The sequence below is a fragment of the Leuciscus leuciscus genome, assembly GCF_965113295.1.
Source record: "Leuciscus leuciscus genome assembly, chromosome: 14".
Lineage (NCBI taxonomy): Eukaryota > Metazoa > Chordata > Actinopteri > Cypriniformes > Leuciscidae > Leuciscus > Leuciscus leuciscus.
The window spans coordinates 8371605-8393431 of NC_138738.1; the positions used below are offsets into that span (position 1 = coordinate 8371605).

The following is a 21827-nucleotide window of genomic DNA, read 5'->3' on the forward strand; positions in this document are numbered from 1 at the left end:
TCACGCAAATTTTTTAATAATTTGGAGGGGAAAATGTGCTTAATTGTCATGAAAGTAATGCTAGAAACCCAAAAGGTTTTTTTTTAAGCACAGTATATTTTATTTTTTTCATATTTCAAGTTATGCAATTTTCACCACATCACTTCACACAATAAGAGACAAATAACAGCCAAATAAATAAAACAATCTCAACTCTGAGAGGAGTGCTGTTGACCGAGCTTTGAAGATGTAGCGTTCGTGTCGGCCGCTCCTCTCCACAAAATATCGGCATACACTTAATGTCACATCTGTCAGTGGTCGTTCCTCTACCAGCACAGAAAGAAACCGTTTCAAACCTGACCTCTGGGAGTTACAATTGTTTTGCCTTTTGCTGATTCAATTACGCACAATCCCTGTCATTCTCCAAGTTACGCCGACAAGTCTGAGGCATGAAAAGCGAAAGGTGAAACGGGCATTTCTGTAGTATCCAGGTGTGATTCTAAATGACAAAAGAAATGTTCTTTTCAGAGGAAGCACTTTGCGATAACAATTCAACTTCTGACTTTTACTTTGAATTCTTTGAAATTGCTTGCATAGTACATGTTTATTATTGGAGAAAGGCTCTAACCTAAAATGAATACTTTTATAGTGCATTTAGTGCAACTTTGCATAAGTCAAATTTAAATTGCTGCTCAAAACAGCAATAAAGAAATCAGTTGTCAATCTAATAAGCATCTAACGGCATCTGTGGAGGAACAATGCACTGAAGCATTAATGAGCCAATGTGCATTTCCCGTCACCAGTCTCCTCCATGTTTTTGCAGAGAATACCTATCTTATTCAACCAAACCACTCTGAAATTGGACATGTTGTCATGATGTGAGCATTCCATTTGCACCGTCAATGATAAATCCATTTGCAGAACGTTGTAATGTTCTACTCGGCCAAGGCTCTTTGCTCCCCAGCAGCGCATTTAATCGACAGGCACATAGCATCTCTCCGGCTTAGCCCAATCAAACCCACTCACTCGTTAGCTAATTAAACAAAACAGTCTTGGAGGATTCCTGCCTGAGCCCTGGTCATTTATCACAGTTTGATCTGATCCATAGCTGTGGGCTTCGGCTATCTCGTGCACAGAAGGGGCTTGAGCGGCTTGGTTTTCACACCTGTGAACCCTGAGCGCTAAGCTAACATTATGCAGGTCAATTCTGCAATATAACTGTAATAAAAGGACGTATTTAGATAAGCAAGACTTTCATAAACATACTCTGGTCAAGCTCAGGCACTCAAATTCTTACTTTTAATTAAACTTTTAACTATTAATTAACAGTAAAATTAGCAGGATGGCTAAAAAGATGTAAACAAAGTGCTAAAGTTCGCTGTAGCTAGGTGTTAGCTTACAGAAGGGTTGCACGAGGGTACTAACCAAAGTTCATTTTGATACTTCTTTTTTTTTAAATCTCTTATGCTAGCGTTGTGCTTTGGAAATGTTTGATAAGTCGCTTGCAAGGGATATAATGCCTGCATGCACAGACACCTGGGGCTCACGACGAGCTGAATAGCATAATGTGATTTTGTGCTATCGCACATGGCAAAACAGGATCTGCTTTCTGACTTAAATCCTGCCATCCATGCATTCAATCAATCATTCCTCACAATGCTGAATTTTATATTAATTTCAAAGGTAAAAACTTCAAATGCTAAACCACTACTGCTGCAGGCGTTAACACCAACACCATAGTAAAGAAAGGTCATTTATATACAGTTACAATATAGCAACATGCAACCTCAACACAACCCAAAGAATTTCTATTTTCCCTCTGAAATCAATTAATCATACCCTTAGATTGATGTTTTTTCAATTGGTTTGATTTGCTTAGATATCAAGGTCCAAAGAAATGAACTTGTACATAATGCAACAAAATGAGAAAATCTAAGCAGATCAAATATAACATAAAAGCACAAAGTTTTCACATTTTCCCCCTGATATGAAACCTTTCCTGATAAAGCATTCAGTTCTCAGCTGGGCACTTCCCCCAAAAATACAAGATAAAAAAAAAAAAAAAAAAATAAACATTATAAATGCTACATAGAATCTTCCATACAGTATGTAAAATGTTCAAGGTTCACTCTGAAATTTGATGTGTAAGAAGCCAAGACTCTTCACTTTGAAGGGTCCCTAGAGGGGACTGTCAGATGCTGACAAAACTCAGTTTGCATTATCCGAAGAATGCTGGGGTTGCAGAAAGTCAGCAGAGAAGTCAACATAAAACGAAAAGGGAAAAAATAGACCATATAAGATTTGTGCAAATTGTACGGACATGTGGAGAGTATTAAGAAAGATGAAGGAAACAAAATTTTGCTTTCTAAGGGCAGGTCTGTACAAAACTGCAGATTTTTCAATGTTGGGTTAACATCTACCACACAAATACATATTAAAGCTGATGCGTGTACTTTTTTTATATATATGTTAAATGCCATTTGCAGATTTGCTAGTGTCAGTTTCAGGTGACATTACCTGATTGGCTGAAAAATGGCAGACAGGGGGCAGGACAAGTGAGAAATTTATTAGGAAATAATATTTGGGGGGATTCCTCCATTTAAAATGACACAATACACGACAACGATTTACTAAAAACGGAAAAGTTATTCCTTTGTGTTTTTCGCATACAGACGACAACTTGTCAAAACTATCCCCGTTCACACAGATCTGCGAAAACGATTAAATGCACTGTGTTATGCATGCCAGGCCAGGCGATGTCACTTTGGAATGAACACGTAATACGAATGTGCATGGGTCACTGTATTCACAAACTAATGTTTTTGTTGCTACCTTCGACTTAGAAAATAATATCACACCTGTCCTCAATTAGCCACTTGATTTGAGGTATCATTAATTTCTGTAGCACAGAGTAGAATGAAATAAACACACACAAATATTTTCAATTAGGGGTTTGTTCAGATTTTAGCAAGCATCACGAAAAATAAATAGGCAAAAATCACTTTAAGCAGTTCAACATATCCATTGAAAAAAAAAAAAAAAAATCAATTTGTTTTGTACTTTTTCTTGCCATTAACTTGACATGGTGAAGGTGACAGTGTAATCTGGCTCAATGACAAATTATCTAATGTGCTTACACAAGCACTACTGATGTGTGACAGTAACTAGAACTACAATTAGAAAATAGATGCTTTAGACTTTAGGCTAGTTCACACTGAATGGTATAAACAGTCTATCTGACAACAATCCCTCTCTTTCCAATTTGCACCAAGTGTAGAAGCCCAGGGGATAACACTGGTGTAGGAAGTATTTAAAAAAAAAAAAAAAAAAAAAAAAAAACACTATCATATTTCATTTTAGCGGTAAGAAACCATTATTACACCGGTGAAGAAACAGAGAGAAAAGACATATCTGCAGACAAAATAAACCATCTATCACCGCAAACACCAGTCTCAGTTCCAATCAAAGAGACCCATTCATTATTTTTACGCTCTGTCATGCCGCAAGCAGGAAATAAAGCTTTATGAAAAGATGCACATATCTGCCTCTTAATCGCGCATTATCGATGCGAGTACTCTTGATGAATTTTAATAGCATCACAGCTGCCTGATCATTGCCTGTTAATAATACATGTGAGACTTGTTGTGACAACAGTATGCATATTTAATCATTGTGCCCGGGATCACACAAGCTTACTGCTTGGCAAATATTTAAACCAAGTTAATTGATAAATTAATAATTTTGTAAATAAATAAATGATAAAAACAACACTGATCAAAGGATAGAGTTCAGTGTCACAATGTAAATTAAGACAATCACCACATCGTTTGTAAAAATGATGATTACTAGCAGGATTACATATATATAAATCAAGATAAAGTTTATACAGTATATACATATACACATGCATATATATATATATATATATATATATATATGAAAATCATAAAATAATTTCGTATATGCACTATATTAGCCTATTCATTATATTTACTGTACTTAACCTGTTAGTAATGTCTTGATTATTTAATGTATGTTTAAATAGATTTGTCATGAAAACAAGTTATGTAAATTATTATAATTATTATAAATGAATTGGAGTACAAAATTAACTTCATAATTATACTTAGAAGTTAATGCTAATCCAAAACCTGCCTTATGTGCAATTAATGTTTATTTATTTATTTGAGTGTTGATTATTATTTATATAAATAAAAAAAAGCAACTGAATTTAATAATTTGGGCTCTGTTGTTAATTGCAACCTTTAATATTATAGTAAGTTAGAGTTTACAGCATTAGCTAAGATTTTTTATCCTTAAGAACATTTTAATTATAATTATTTTAACACAGATACACTTGTTCAAACAAACCACAGTTTAATAAAAAATTAAATTAAATTAAAAAAAGCAATTTTATGTTTAGGTTTCTCCCCCATTGTACCGAACCGTGACTTCAAAACCGAAGTATGTACCGAACCGTTTGTGTATTGTTACACCCCTATGACCTAGGCTATTAATTTTTTAAACTGACCCTCCCATCTCTGTTTATATCCTCCTAAGAGAGAAATGATCCACTATACGAGTCTGTCTCTGAGAGCAGCGTTTACCGTCTGACCTTGTGTTTACAGGCACAGTAAGAACCGAGAAGAGTGAACCTGAAAATCAGAGAACACAGCAGCAGTCTGAGAAGCACTTCGCTAAAGGCCTCCAGAATATCAGCATCTTCCTTTCTCTTAACGGGACCAGACAGAGTGCACATGCTCTGTGCTCTCAGCTCGCAGGACTCCGGGGCAGATGCCATAACGGCCATTGTAAGCGCGAGTGCAGAAAAGAAACGATTTCAGCGTTCGCTACACCTGAAAGGGCCGTTCTCCATTAAGAAATGGAGGTCAGCTGCATTAGATTCCCACACTAAACATAGTTATTGAGGAATATGCGGCTGGCGTCTGAATACAGAGAGGCTTTGGGGGCTGAGGTGGAGGTGGAAGCTGCTCAACTGCTTGTGCGTGACTGATCCGACCTGACTGCGGTCGCACAGAAGGCTCCATTTGGGTCTGCGCTGCACATTTCGGGGCACTCCTGAAGTCACTCGCGCACACAAACATTTACTCATACCCATAATGCCGTCTCCAGCGATGAGGAATATACATCTCAGAAGAAAGCTGACACACTGATCGGATACAAACTCTAGAATTCTCTTGTACTCTGCGCTTTATGGACGTGCAAGGACATGGGACGGGAAAACAAGGAATAGAGGACAAAAGACAAAGGGATGACACCTTGCTGAGTCTTTGTGGTGAATCTAAAATAGCTAGAGGCCAAAAGCTGCTCTATTATTATTATTAGTTTTTCGGTTCCTTGCCACTGTTGCCTTTGGCTTGCTCAGTTGGGGATATTTTGGGGATATTTAATTTAATTTTATCAATCAATAAATTCCTCTTGAAACAAACTTTGTTGTATTATTTTAATTTAATACTGTGAAGCTGCTTTGATACAATCTGTATTGTGAAAAGCGCTATACAAATAAACTTGACTTGACTTGACAAATACTTTGTCCTTGGCTTCACTGCTCACTTGGGTCTCATGCAAGATATCCTGCAAAAAAATAATCACTTTACAAGAAAAAAATAACAACTTTAACAGCTAACTGATGAGTAACTGGTGACTAACATAATACATGATTTAAATTGAATTCAAAGATATACAAACCATCTAATGAAAACATCTGGCACATCTCACATGTCGTCCAAGGGTGAAAATAATATAATCAGAGGGTGTTTTTCACCCCGAAGAAATGTGATGACAAATAAATGGAATAATCCTCTCATTAAACCACCAAAATGAAAATGAGACGTACAAAGTAACAACGTGTCTTCACATTTTGTGACAGGTGGTGTTTAACATGAGAATAACATGAGATTGGCTCATCTTTAACATGAACACGAAAGTTAAACCGTTACATTGCTGTAGGGAAATAACATTATATTTTTAATTATAAAAATGAATGCCCAGACAATTGGCAAAAAGACAATTTTGGACCCTGGAGCTCTTTTAACTTGGGCCATTAAGTAACCACCTAGAAATCAAACAAAACACCCTAGCAACCGCCTAGCAACAAAATAGCATTTATTAAGAACACCAAACCAAATAGCAACCAGCAAAAATCATTATTTGATATACCACAATAAAGGTTCAATAACAGAAGTTAACTGCTTAAGTGTACTGATTTTGTATGGTAACTGCTTTAAGAAATGTCATTTATAGACATCATGAAAGGCAGACGGCACTAAGCGCAGCTCCTAAGTCTCCTAAGCCTTAGCCTAGGAGCCTAGCACATAATCAGTTGTTTTGTTGTTGGGAATGAGTGGCAGTGTATTCCTGTAGGGCTGAATTTATTCCCACAGGATTGGTGTACGGGTGAGGAAGTGTGTGTGTTTGTGAGAGGGCGGGTGTTTGTTAGCAGGAAGCCTTGGAGACATTATAAAGTGTGATTGGTGTCCAATGGAGAGGGAAACACTGTTTACTGACAGCAAGGAGAGACAAGGGTGGCTTCAAGTTGTTGCAATGTTTTGAGCCTTTCTGACATGCCAGTAAAACTTCATGCAAGAATTGATCTGCTGTCATTTATACTAAGATGAGCAAATTAAATGACTTTTCTAAGCAATCACACATACATTTTTCACCTGGGCAACTATTGCAAAACCCAATGAAGTTGGAAACTGAGTTATATCTAGGAACTAGAAAGGTTGTCTCTTATGACTTGGGACTAAGCAAGAACCTAGCAATCACCCAGAACACCCTATTAACCACACAGCAATATATGAATGTATGAATGTTATGACAGAAAAAAAAAATCAAAACAATTTTAGTGTCAAATAAAGTTATAGAGGACTTAAAATTTACATTTTCCATAGCAACTGTCAGGGAAACTTTGAAAAACTGTGATTCAAAGTGTAAGTGACACAAAAATAAGCAGAAAGATCTTTGGGACGTTGTCAAATTGTGCTGGAGAACACAATTATCAGGTCACAAACTTGCAGAGTTCATGCAGCTCGAGTGTTGCTATATCATAAAAAAAAAGGGGGATGTAACATATACTAAGAAATTATTATTAGTATTTTCATTATTATTAGTTTTAAGTAACTAACTTTTTCAACTTAAATTGTTCACTCAAATCTTTATGATGTAATGAAAAAAAAAAACATTAAATTTGAAAAATTCGAAATACAGTAGTAGAAGCCTTTTCACTAATGTCAGACTTCTGGACATCATTGTATATTTAAACACACACACACACACACACACACACACACACACACACACACACACACACACACACACACACACACACACACACACACATATATACACATATTTATTTATTTTTTACCCTAAAATATCGGGGAAAAGGCAATGATATGTCAACTACCCCAATCTTGATTTGTACAACTGATACAAATATTGTTACCAAGCCATTTGCTCCTCATATAGGCTGTTTTAACACTCTGAATCCCTCTGTATCAGACTTAATTAATATATTCACAGCATGTCCAGATGTTAAATAGTGAGGGTATGATGAAATACCTCATGAATGATGACTTAATAAGCGCAATAATACATGGCTCCTCATTTATTCACTGATCATACATACAGTATATAGAATATTAAGTTCACCATTTAAAAGAGCTTCATACTATTTTAAAAATGTTTATATTTTGTCACTTCAACTTAAGCATTTGCTAAAAAACAGACTGTATTCTTTAGAGTCTTTTAAACATTTACAAATAAATACTAGTGAGAAAAATAATAGAATTTTGCTCTTCTGTCTTTCAATGAATGAATGAATGAATGAATGAATAAATATTAATAAATTATTGTGCTGTTGTAATGTTTTAGGTCCGATGAAGATTATAAAGAGGCAAAAAGGTTCTAAAACAAACATATTTAAGTAAAAAAATTAAATTAAATAAAAAACTCAGGTAATCCACAAGAATTAAGGCAACGCAACAGTATGTAACGTACAACAATGTCCGACAAAGAACTGAAGGAGAAAGAGGAACTTAAATACACAGTGATAATGAACTAAATAAGTAACAGCTGTGCTTTTTGAATTAACGCCCATGACAATTACTGACTGGCGACTGGAAACTAGAACAAAAGAAACCGGTATATGAAGAGAAGCAAACTAAGGCTGCTTTTAAGTCCAATTTTTATGCCCTTCCCTCGCTAACTTCCCTCTATCTCGTTCACTCGGATGAATATCATTGATTACATTACACGAGTACCCACTACATGCGGAACCCTTGAAATCTGTAAATGTAACTCCCAAAGCCTTTGATCACTTGGAATCTTCTAAGGAGCTGATTGATAATTACATTTTTTTCCCTTATGAATTTGTTATAGGCACCATTCTATATGCCTGTATGTATTCTTGGGCTGTTCTTTTTTTTTTTATATAAACAAATATTAAATATGAGTATATAAATATATTTATATAAAATATTATAGAAAATTATAATACTACAATAAACTATATATCTGTGTTTAAAAAACAGTCAACTTAAGGTACAAGTATTAAATGTTGTTAAATGTCGAAACAACGCTAATATCATACACTAGAGTTGTGTGGGGTGGGGGTAAATTACAATCACGGTGTATTGTGGTTTATGGATCTGCCTGAAGTGTACATGTTGAGTAGACTTGCTCTCTCTGTCAAAACTGATGGGTCGAGGGTCTGTCTAAATAAACTTCCCTCGTCCACTTGACGAAGCTGAACGCACTTCAAAGTGGTGGTGGGGATTCCCCCGAGGGGAAGTGCTTAGGGAAGTGTATGGCTGAGTCCGAAATCGCATACTCTCTCGAGTAGGTACTTATTTTGAATAAGTAAATACTCCACGACCGCTAACAAAAGTACGTTCTATATAGTATGAATGTGTGTAATACGAATGCAATTCAGACGTACTACATCCGTCATGTTGTCATTATCATGTGACCTACCAGTGTCAGTTACATCGCTTCACTGCTGTTCATAAATCCTCTCCCGTTGCCTCATGGGATAGTGAAGTGTCCATCCTATGCACACTTCAGAATCTCACTGGAAGTAGTAGGTCATTCGGGTACTTTTTGCCTACTATTTTATGAGTACTGTGAATTCGGACATACTACTCTTGTCGCATACTGTCTTTCGCCTAATACATATAGTATATGGTAGGAAAGTGTGCAGCCTTTATCTAAAAGTGAAGTTAAATGCAGCCTATTTGTGACAGCTGTAGGGACAAAATAACATTTTTAATTACAAAAATAAATAAATAAATATTAGTCTAAATTTTGGGGGGAATTTAGAGACCATAATAGCTAAAATGTTAATTGTCTTGATACCAAGGAAAAGGAAATGCTAAACACATTTAACTGACACTGAAGTTTGTGATTTAATTATAATGGATCAGCAAAGGACTAAAGAGCATGGGCCAATGTAAATGTCACTACTTGATTTGCTTTTACCCAGTTCCTTTAGCGAACAGGCACTAAAACCAAGCAGACAGAATGTGCAAATGAACAATGCTATCAGCGGATCCAGTCCTCAATCTTCAACCAAACTATGATCTACCAGACAATTAGCTTTCGGCTGGCATCTTTAGATTTAACCGAGGCAAAAATGCAGATAATGTGCAAGAGATCATCTGCTTCCATTTCATACCATGAGTCACAAGCTTACACATGTATACGCACCCGGGAGGTTTGGCACGCTAATATATGCTCGCACTGTTGCACGTGGCCACGCATCTCATCGCATTTGTATTGGTCCAGCGTAACAGCCAGAACACAGTTTCTCCTCCAATCACACCACAGTCCTCTGTTATCGCCTTCTCCCTCGCCAGTGGATCATATACAGCTCAATCAGCATGTGCGAGCGCATCCACGGGCATAAGGAAACAGGGGGCCAGCTGTCTTCTCTGCCTTATGCTTCCCCTGACAGTTGCTCTGGCAGACAGGCCCCTGCTCCTGACGAGAGGTTCTCTGCAGCATATGAGTCCTCAAAGCTGTAGCCAGTCATTCAGACCCCGAGTGCAGAAGGTAATGAATAGCAGTATGCTGCGAAATTCATTCGTTACTGCGCCACCCACTGACTGTGCCAAGTTTGACTGCGGAGGATGCTTGGGGTGGGGGGGTTGGGGAAGAGATAGATGGCATTCATGATCAGCGTCATCATCAGATGTCACAGGAAGTCACTTTTTCGAAAGCAGACACGAACTGGAGACCCACGTCTTTAATGTGCATCAATTTTGAAATACTACAGCCTTAATTATTCATGACTAAATGCTTTTTTATGAGTGGTTATGGACCTAATATGGCTCATACGAGAAATTTTGGCTGATTTATGTATCCACCGAATCAGTCCGGCTGCATGACTCTCGTTTATTTTCTATAAGGGTTGTCACCGTACCAAAAATTCAGTAGCCCATACCAATACCTGTGAAATGTCATGATATTCATATTTATAATAACTAATATTTATAATAAATAAAAATTCATATTTATAATAAATAATGAAAATTATAGTAAAACTTCATGAAAATAATTGTGTAATGATATTTTCAAAATGTTATTATTGTTATTAATAATTAAATAAAACATTATGAAAATAAAAATAATAGTTGAATGATATTATTAAATAAATAAAATTATTATAAATAAATAAAATCAATTCAAATGTTTTGGAGAAAATAATGTTCACCAAGGCTGCATTTATTTGATCACTAAAATACAGTAAAATTAGTAATTTTTTGAATAACTATTTAAAAAATGTAATTTATTCCTGTGATGGCAAAGATACATTTTCAGCATCATTACTCCAGTCTTCAGTGTCACATGATTCTTTAGATATTATTCTAATATGCTGATTTGTTGCTCAATAAACATTTCTTATCAATGCTGAATGAGCAGTTGTACGGCTTAATATTTTTGCTCTTCCCAGATAAACTCACATACGGTACGTGGGCTTTCAAACCCAATTACGTGGTACTACTAATAATGTATTGTTATATTTTGTTTATATATTTTAGTACTGACTTGGTACCGGAATAACTAGCCAACATACTTATGAAAGATTCAGGCACCTTTTTTCAGATATTATTAATTCATTGTAACGTTAACATAGAAAGTTTTGCTTCTTTTCACAGTGCTTTTCCTTCCACAGTGCAACAGAGACAAGGACATGATAAAAGTTAACATACAAAGGCTTCTTTCTGTTTAAATCCAGGCACGCTGCACGGAATCTCAGTAATAACAGTTCCTATTCAGTCTCGTACTCCTATACTCTGTTTCCTTCTTCAACGAGTTAAAGATAAATCATGCTCCAACACCAAAATGAATTTATCTAATTTGTGAGGACAGCTGAAAGGAAGCTGTGGCAAACCAACCAGCTGCCACAGAGTCAGAAAAGCAAAATCACCAAATCCGACAAAGGCAACAAGTTCTTAAACTTCACAGAATTTTGTGAGCCAGCATCAAAGACAGACAAAAAAATAAAATAAAAAATAAATGTGCCAGCTGCAGACAACAGATACTGTTTATATTCTAATATGGCGGGTTATATTTTTAACCAGGAGCTTCTGTAAATGGGCCAGATTTCTTTTAAAAAGTGTGTTTACACAATGTTTTATATGTCTACTGGTAGGCAAATGTTTAATTCAACCATTGTGCTACAATGAAACGCTTTAAAACGATCGATTTAATGTGACAAATTTCTTCAAAAAGAGAGCCACACATTTTTCCAGCAAATGACATACTTCTAACTCTGAACAAAAATCACAGAGAGAAATGTAGCATCAGATCAAAATCATAACATAATTATCTATAAATAAATAGCTTGTCGGAAAAATAAATAAATATATATTGTGATGAATCATGCCATTTATAACTAGCTGGAAGAATCTTTGTCTAATCTGTTTTCTTTTTTGCCTCTCCACTTCCTGCAACTGCCAGATTTAGAAAGCAGACCCCGCTGAATGTAACAGCCCACTTATCTGCTACATTTCAGCACAGATTAAACCTTTTAAGTATGCAACTATTCAAGATTTCGAGAGTAAAGTCTAAACTCTGTGTCACTTCTACTTATTAACCCTAATCTAAACCAATCAGCAAGTTTCTGACACACACGTTGTTTTATAACAGTTAGCTCTGGTCACCCAACTGGATTTGATTTATTGTTTTTTTATTGATTGATTTCATCCAAAAAAAAGCTCAATGCAGGCTTCACAAGCATATAATCTTCTTACAACTGTTACTGTAGCTCTACCAGCTCTGTAGAGCTTGCTACTAATCTCTTTGATATCAGTGTCTTTCCTTTGTCCAATTTATGTAATACATCTGTGCTGTGCTATTGTTTAAAATCTGTCTTATCATGCAGCTCCACCAGGCACCAGGATTGAGCAAAATGCAGCATTTAAAAACCGGCTCACTTTCTTTTCATGAGGTAGAATTTGAATTGAATTAGCAACAAGACATAGATAATTAACTCTTTCCCTGCCATAGACGGGAAATTTCCGGCAATCCATGTTTTCACTGTTATATGGTAGGAGGCGCTGTTACGCATCTTCTGAAAGAATCCGAATCGAAACACAGGCGAAGTAGAAGCAGAAACAAGCAATAGAAGCATTGCTTACGCACATGTAAAATAAGGCGATCGTCACACATTAAACAGCACATAATTTAAAACGGTCTTATGTTACTGAATAAAATGATGAAAACATGAAGTAATGTTAGTGAAGCTTTGGGGGTGTTGATGTAATCGATCTACTCCATCTATTGTTTTGTTCATCGTTCTGAATCCGATCTGGACAAAATCTTTTTCTCTTTTTCTCTGTTTCTCAACTTTTTGTTCAAAATACAGCTTTTTTTTTATTAAATGATTTTTTATGAATCGATACATTGTATGTTCAGATATATATAGGCCTATTAAAAAAAAATACTCTGGGGCCAATGAACATTTTGAGAAAATGATAAAAAATGCTGCCGTTGGATATTATATATTATTATATATGTGTGTGATAACATATGTGTGTGATAACATGTTTATGGATGAATTTTATTTTCATTTCTACATGAAAAATTCTGCATGTCTGAATTTGAAATCATATTTAGGAATTCAGGAACATTCAGAAATCAGAAAGGAGCACAAACCTGACGAACTATTCATTTAGTTTTAAAAAGTGTTGTAATATACTGTAACTACTGCACACACCTTGTTTCAAACAGTTTGAAAAAAAAAACAACAACACTAAGATATATTTTTGGATGCCGTTCTAACACTTTTCAGTTCTCCTTTTTGGAAAGCTCCGTTTCACAATGTTAATTAGCTCACATTACAAAAGTACAAGCGCTTTGGATCCATGCCACTCTTCAAGAAGGCCACATGAAAAGCACCTGATGTGCAATAAATGCTAACAAAGCACTTCTTCTAACAAGCAACACTGCTGGCACCATTAATAAGCAGTTAAATCACACGCTGCTGGTTAATTGATAGAAGCCATCAAAGTTATGGCAGAGTTAATGAACAATTCATGTTGGAGGTAGAGACGTGAGATTCGGCAGAGAAACTCTGGGAGAAATACATGGGAGGAGCAGCCCAGCATGGATGAAAAGCTTGATGCTTCAGGGTCTTTGTGTAACGCAGGAAGAGAGCGTTCGTGATTTATGGCTTTCTGACCTGCATCCCTTGCTCGGGATAGGGAGGGATGCTGCTTGACGCTACAGGGAGGAGGGTGAGGGTGGAAGAGGGTTTGCACACAAACAGCTCCGTCTCCGGAGGGCGGCTGGGCTTGCCTACACACGCTGTCAGAGAATTGAGAGATGCTGATGGGATTACATGATCCGCAGATTGGACAACTGAGTGCCGAGAGACTGCCGGAAGATCTCTCCTCTGGAAAAAATGAGGTGTAAATGATATATGAACGAGCTAGAAGTAGTACTGACCTCCAGAGTGAGGGGGTGGCCCGCAGAGAAGCACCACTCCTTGCCCTTCCCGGACAGACACAGAACTCCGCTTGTGGGTTTTGAAGTTTTCCAGGTCTTAAAGAAGCAGGAGAGAAAAGACAGAACTAAATATTACATTTCTGATAAATAATATATTGCAGCACATTGAACGTGATTGTAATTTTTTTCCCGAAAAGTATTTATGCTACAATGAGCGAGCCACACAAAGTTGAAGCCTTGGAAGAGTGTGTACATACAGATGTGGTAAATAGCCTTCAGCTGGACTGGGGGCTATATCACCACCCATTGAGTCTGTTTATTGAGAAAGCTTGAGCCTCTTGCTGACTCAGTCTAGAATAAATGGGGAAAATAAAGTTTGAGAGTGAAAGTAAAATTCAAAAAGTAGAGGTCAAAGAGACTGGGGAAATGTCTAGCACATATTACTGACATCCATAACATCCTGCTGCGTTTTGAATATGTGTGAAATCGTTTTTTTTTCTATTTTGTGCAATACTCTATGGCCGGAATGCATTGCTACGTGTTGCTAAGGTGTTTTAAGTGGATTTCAGTGCATTGCTATTCAGTTGCTAAGGTGTAAGGTGGTTTTAAAGTCCCTTTAAGGCAAGTCATTTCACTCTGCGCCCATTTTGGTAAAATCCCCCAGACAGCTACATCAAGGTCAACTCGAAAGACGTACCTATACATATACAGTTAACTGCAGTTTCAAATTGAAATGAACATTAGTGGCAGCTAGTAAACAATTTGAATTCCTATTCACACCAGAGCATGTGAGCGGAGTGGAGCGTTGAGAATCTCCGCTCATCGCTCACGGAACTGTTCACCCCTCCGTTCCCCCGCTCAAAGCTACATCAGGCCGCTCCGCTCATTATCGCTCAGCGCTCAACGAGGTTTGCTTCGCGCTCCACTCAAATCGCCCCCCGCTCGCTCCGAAAAAGGAAAAAAATCTACATGTATATCACTTTTAGCTTAGACCACAGCCTTACCTCCTAAACAACTAATGAGCAACAACAACATTTTTCAAATTGAAATGTTTTATTTCAAATTACAGGCCTATTTAAGAAGGAATATAGCCTAAACAAAAAGTCCTGTAAAATTAAACGAATAAATGGGCCTAATAATATAAATACAAATTATATAAACAAAAATATACATATACATTTTTTTTTTAAGTAAATTAACTATAAGGCCAGAATTTTGATAAGTGAACTTTTGCGCAACGCGCACGATTAAAATTTAAATTGGCTTCCATACACACAAACTGCTGTAAAATTAAACGAATAAATGGGCCTAATAATATAAATATTTTTACGGACGACACAAATTCGGCTAAATAAAACGAACCATTAGGTCTACTTGAATGAAAAAACGAATTTGTTTGAATATTACGCTATATTTAATTTACACTTTGTTACAAGTTACCGTATTCAATTTGCTAACCTTTTGTTGCGTGTTTGCGTAGGTCACATTCATGTTTTCGAGAGATGTGTCTTTTGAGATTCCAAAATTAATCTTTGCTGACTGAAACGATGTCTCCACATTCGTTTTCTTGTACCACATTATCATTGTTAGTTAGTTTTATATTAATAGTAGCCTACACCTGTATGACTTCTTATTTTCCTCACTTTTTGAACTCCATTATTGAGCCGAGTTTTGACTGAAAATAGTCTACTGTTGATGACTGTGCAAGACAGATGGATCCTGGTTTAGGTTTGACTGAGCATGCTTCAGACTCGTGGTGTGAACTGAGCGAAATTGGAGCGGGAAATAAGGCGACGCTCCGTCCTTTTAAAAATGCCGCTCTGCGCTCTGTCCAAGATCCGCCCGCTCCCGCTCCCCGCTCGCTCCCGCTCCACTCCGCTCACATGCTCTGATTCACACATTATGATTTCAAGGGGCAGATTATTGATTAATTGGCACTTATTTTTATGCGGTTCCTTGCACAATATTGACCTCAAAACACTTAGTGCATTATTTGTAAATTAAAACTTTTGAAATTTGCATCACATAACCAGCTCCATATGGCTTTTCTGACAGAGTAAACTTGCTTGGTAGCTCACCTGGTACAACATTACACTTGTGATGAGAAGCAAGCTAAAATGGCATGGTTGCTTCAGCAAATGCGTTTTTATCTCACGTATGCTTTTGTTATCACCACTGGTTAGGTTAAATGATAGGGTTTGGTGTAGGTGGTACATTATTTTCAAACGCAATACAGCATTAAAGGGTTAGTTCACCCACAAATTATTAATATTTTTGTAAATTAAGTGGTAATTCATACCTTTTTTGCACAAGCAAATCACTCACATTGCTTCATAAAATTGAGGTTTAACCACTGGAGGCACATGACTTTTATGATATCTTTCTCACTGATTTTTTTTTTTATTATTTGAATTTAATAAAAAAAATTTATCTTAAGTGGTTGCATTCAATTGATTTTACCTACATTTAAACAAATGCATTAAGGTGAACTAAAATGTATTAAGTTCAACTAAATGCATATTGTTTAAATGTTGGTAAAATCAATTGAATGCAACCACTTACGATAATTTTTTTAATTAAAATTCAACGAATAATTTTTTTCAGTGCTGGGGCTTGAAAGTGGTAATTGCGTAGCTGTCAATGGAGAGACAGAAAGCTCGCAGATTTCATTAAAAAGAATTTGTGTTCTGAAGATGAAAGAAAGTCTTATGGGTTTGGAAAGCCATGATTAATGACACAATTTTCATTTTTGGGTGAACTATCCCTTTAACGTTTTAGTGCAACTCACCAGAAATTTCATTTCCAAACTGCTGCAATGCGTACAACTGATAATAAAACATTGGCAGATCCACAATTATCAACTTCTAATAAAACTGAACACGCTTTTACTGCCACTCACAGGTTATTTCACTTAGAAAGTGTTGTGTAACGTGCAGGACGCTATGTAATATAATTTTTCATAAATATGGCCACTGCAGGCAAATTTTCCCAATGAGCCAGGGATGTTGAATATAGGCATTAAGCTGGCAAGTACAGCTCTTAAAAACTCATAAAACTTTTGTCAAGACTACGTTTCAGTACAATTTGACAATGTAGTATCAATATTTTACTTCTTTAGCTCAAATTCAGCAAAAATTGGTTTCGGTTCAGCTAATGCAAATGCATGTACTAGAGTAAACAAGTTTTTTGAAAAGTGTTGCAGTGATTATTTTGTCTATTGTAATGAAACTCAATAGGGAAACTCAATAGATCTTCAAGATATCATCTTTTGCGTTGTCACATGGTTTAAGTTTTTAATCATGTCTGTAGCACAAATGGTGTGTTCCAACACTAACACTAAGGCTTAAAGATTTTCAAGGATTTCTTTACTAAATATTGCATTGTACTTTAGAGCTCACTGACAAACCTCAATCACAAATCATCAAATCTATAATCACCAGCAATGTCATTTTACGACGATTTAACAGATTGTGAGTAAAGAGGAGGACAAAATCAATGAGTCCGTCCAAACAGAAGAGCGCTCCTGCCCAACTGTGGCGGTGTTTTGCTAAGCGTGAGCCACACATGAGTGCTTTTAATGGCTCCTGCAGTTATCAGGCCCCCTCTGAGTTGTATTCATCACAAAGCATGCCGGCAACCATTACAAAGCCGTTCCAAAAAACGCATCAGAAACTGAATTTCCTTTCCTTTGAAACTAATTTAGATTTGACAATTGACGGAAAACAATAACAAGTCACAACAGCTTCCTGCTTGTCCCTTGCGCAATTGTTGCCTAAAATCATTGGGAAAGGTAATTCGTACAGGCAGATCGAATGCATGGATGGACGCTTTGTAAAGTCTCAGGTGGAAACTGTTAAGATGCACTTTTTACAGAATCTTTTATTGTTTTTCAGAGACAAGAATGAACAACAATTAGATGATGCACCTATGCAATAGACTGGCCACTAGGGCTAGTTGTCACACAGGAAAATTACAAGACATGTATCTCACTAACAAATACACAAATACTTGTTTCCTCTAGCTTTTATATGTTGGTTTGAAACCAGGGTTGTTCTGGTTAATTAAAACCAAAACCATAAAAACATTTATGTTACTTCAATTAAAATGAATGTTGACTGGAATTTATTTAGACAACAAGGCCCAATAATATAATGAAAACAGATTTTCACATTTATAAAGAAACAGGTTATTTGTGTTATATAGTTAGTTTTTTACAATGCATCAATTGCAGTATCATCAAATAAATGGTTTGATATTTTTTGTTACTTTGTACACTTCTGCTGTTTCATAATAATATTTTTATGCTTCATAATTATTTTAATAATTTATTTATTGTCAGGTTCCCAATGTGACAACATGCCCCACAATTATAATAATAAACCAGCCTGTGTTTAGTGAACTGTATCTTTTTTTTTGTGTGTAATATACGCATCTTTCATGAAATTGGCTTTCAATAATAAACCTACAGTACCATGAGAAATATTCACTGGATTAAAAAGTGTGAAAACGTCCCCACTGGAAGAAATGAGGAAATTGAGAAAGTTCATGAATTAATTTGTTTAATTCCCACACCTAAAACCCACAACTAAATTCCGCTCTCTGCATGACCAGAATAATCTTGAAATTATTTGACATTAAATCACTGAAGAGAGTTTTTTTAATGGCATCCCTGTTGCACTTCTAAGGATCAAAAATATAGATGCTGATGTAAAAAAATTCTGCGAGACCAGCATGCTTTTGAATTTGAAAGCGTGAAGTCAGCTTTGCGAGCCCCCACTGTCATCTTCCTCAAAGGGATTCTGCAGTCGCTCAGCTGAAAAGTACATCAAAAGTTCAGAGACCCCTTTACTTGAGAGACTCATGTTGAAGAACACCTCACAACTGGCCTCATCTAACAAAATAATTACCAGGAGCTCTTTTATAGGTTGAATATCCTAAACAAGGCTGTATTAAACAGCACTTACTCTCACGCACGCCACATGCTAACGGTGACATTTAATGGCACATATTGCACAAATCAGAAGAATTAACCCACATTAACCTCATCTCCAATGATCCTGGTTCTGTGGTGTCACCTGGAGCACTGATGCAGAGATGAAATGGCTCTTTATGGGCTAAATCAATGCTAAATCTTCCTCACTTCCCCCTAAACACAGACCTGCAATTGGTTCTGCTTCAGGGCTAGATTTAAATGCAAAATTATGGCGCTCAATGGTTTATGAAGATGACTATAAGGTCAGCTAGGATGCGTCATGTTGGCTAATTATTTCTTAAAATGTAAATTTCTTTTTAACCCTGGGAGTCAGCTGCAATTTGAAACACTGGTCTTCTATTAAGGAAAGCAATACTTGTGCATTTTTCACAGATTACTATGAGACTGCGTAAAGGCTCATACACCTCTGCAATAAGCAGTTTGTAATGAAGGAGTAATTCATGTAATTGCTTTTCACTAGGACAGAGAACCAGCATCAATGAGCTGTTGAAACCATGCTGGTTATTTTATTTTTCAACGGATGATGGTAAATGGGTTAGAAATGAAACTCACACTGATTTTAGTGATTGGTCCATTGGAATTTAAAATTCCCAATTTGTACGACTAATAAAAAAACAAACAAAGTACAAGTGCTTAAATTAAAATTAAAATTAAAAAAATAAACATAAAAAATCTGTATCAGGACAGCTGGGCCTTTTCCCCAAAAGCCCACCAAATGTTCAGCTTCCAAAGGCCACTAAAATGAATTCAAGTCACAGATGTGTTATGAATTGTATGAAGCTTATTGACAGACTGTTAATACTTGTAATACTCGCAAGCTAATTACCCTTATGAATGTCAGGGCAAAGCCGGGAATGAGGCATGCAAATTATTCATCATTTGTTCATATTAATCTGACAATGTTATAGTCTTTGTTTTGGAAGGAAATTACAAAAATTATGCTTTAGTATCTGTTCGTGCAAAAACTGTGGAAGGAACAGGCTTTGCAGTGTATTCAATCAAACTGAGTCTTTCTTTCATTACTAATCATTGTGGAGCCACTGGCAGGTGGACAAACAAAAGGGAAAAAAATAAGATAAAACAAAAACGATGCAATTTAAAAAAGTGCAGTTTCCTTCTGCATGAGCTCACCACCCTTTTGAACGCTACCGCTTTAATAAAGATTAAAATAAAAAAGAATTAAATATAAAAAATATGTGTGTTAATTTAAGTTTACACATTAACTAAACTTCAAAGGAAATTCTGGCTGTATTACTTGGACTGTGGCCAGTAAGCAGCAAACCAAAAAGTGTGCGCTTGAGCACTCATGATTATAACCCTATTGGATTCTACCTCAACATGATGGGAAGGCAACAAAGGGCTGGACTGCCACTTTCATGTCAATGAAACACAGGATGTTAGATAAAAGACTAACAGAAGCCATAAAATTGAGAGCCTACAACAACAAAGTGGACAAACACATTCAACATCTAAGGTACTGAATTAATTTGAGACAGGAAAAAAAGAAAAGAGTGTCTTTTTGGGGATATTTTGGATAGAGATAAAAGCCGTAGTGATTTTGAGAGGGGACATATGGTCGTCCACAGCGAGAGTGGGGCGCACCAGTTTTGATTGCAGCCGGTTTACCTTTATTGGGCTACTGACAAACCGAATCTTGAACTCACTATAGTGTTTTTTATCTGGCTTTTTTTTGGGGGGGGGGGAGGTTACAAGTGGTGCTCCCCGCTCCATAAACACACAGCAAAAAGAGCAAAGGGACTATTGTTGTTTAAAGTACTCAGCGGGCTGTTTCCTTCAGGATAGCACACAGCTGAGGTTTTTCAAAAAGAAACTGAAATAGACAGAGAGGAAGGGGGGAGTACTTAAACAAATGCTTCTTTTAATATACACAGCTGAAACCATTCACTTTTTTATTTCCCCTGAAGAAAAGTGGCATAAAAGCACCCGCACCAACCGCTCACATGAAGAGACAACTTTTAAAAGAATACACAAACACGCATCCCCATAAACAGTTGGGGCTGGGGGGGATCCAGATGGTATTCATTTAAACAGTTCAGGCTAAGGAAACGCAGTGTTATAAAATAAAAATGTGGTAAACAGGCATTTAACACACACATGCATGCTCTAAATCAGTGATTCTCAACTGGTTTGGCTTGAGGCCACAAATTTTACATAAAAAAGCCAGCGCTAAAACTGATGCACAAACTCAACTGTGAGGGGGGTGAATTTTTTTATACCTCATCCGTTTAAATTATATTAAGCAGTAAAGTTCTGCATAATTAAGGGCGTGGCCACTTGAGTGACAGGTGGATTGCCGCTTGTCTGGTGTCTGTTAGCCGTCACCTCAGCTAATCCCGCCTCCTTGCCCATTTTCGGATATCCGGGAGTGACGCGCTGCCAAGATGGCGACGGCCGGCTCTGCCCACTTTGGCCTTCAAAAATGCTCTTCAGAAACCTACGGGTGACGTCATGGACACTACGTCCATATTTTTTTTACAGTATATGATTCTACCCAAAAAACACTTATTGGGAATTTATTTAATCTCAAATCAGTAACAGTTTGGGTAACACTTTATCAGTGTCCTTGTTACATGTAGTTACTGTAGTAATAACTATAAATTATGCACAATAACATGCAACTAACCTAAAACCAAACCCTATGTCTAACCCTAACCCTATAGTAATGTTGTTAATTAATATTACTCAATATTTAAATAATTACACTGTAGCACAGACACCTTAAAATAAAGTGTTACCACAGTTTGTATATTTACCCAAGTAACAAGTATGTATTTGGAGTAAGAAGGAAGACAGGAGGCTGCCAATGATGTAATGTCCCATGAGCACTTTCCTATTCTGCAATTCATAACAGTTTGAAATG

General features: G+C 36.5%; 1 protein-coding gene across 4 annotated transcripts in view; it reads right to left on the reverse strand.

Annotated features, from left to right (window-relative positions):
• cntn4 (contactin 4) overlaps nucleotides 1-21827 on the reverse strand; it is a 160581-nt gene that overhangs the window by 70825 nt on the left and 67929 nt on the right. For all 4 annotated transcript variants that reach the window (XM_082190171.1, XM_082190169.1, XM_082190168.1 and 1 more), the window contains exon 5: nucleotides 13954-14049. In XM_082190171.1, coding sequence (XP_082046297.1) covers nucleotides 13954-14049 — 96 coding nt within the window. The remainder of the gene's footprint in view (nucleotides 1-13953; nucleotides 14050-21827) is intronic.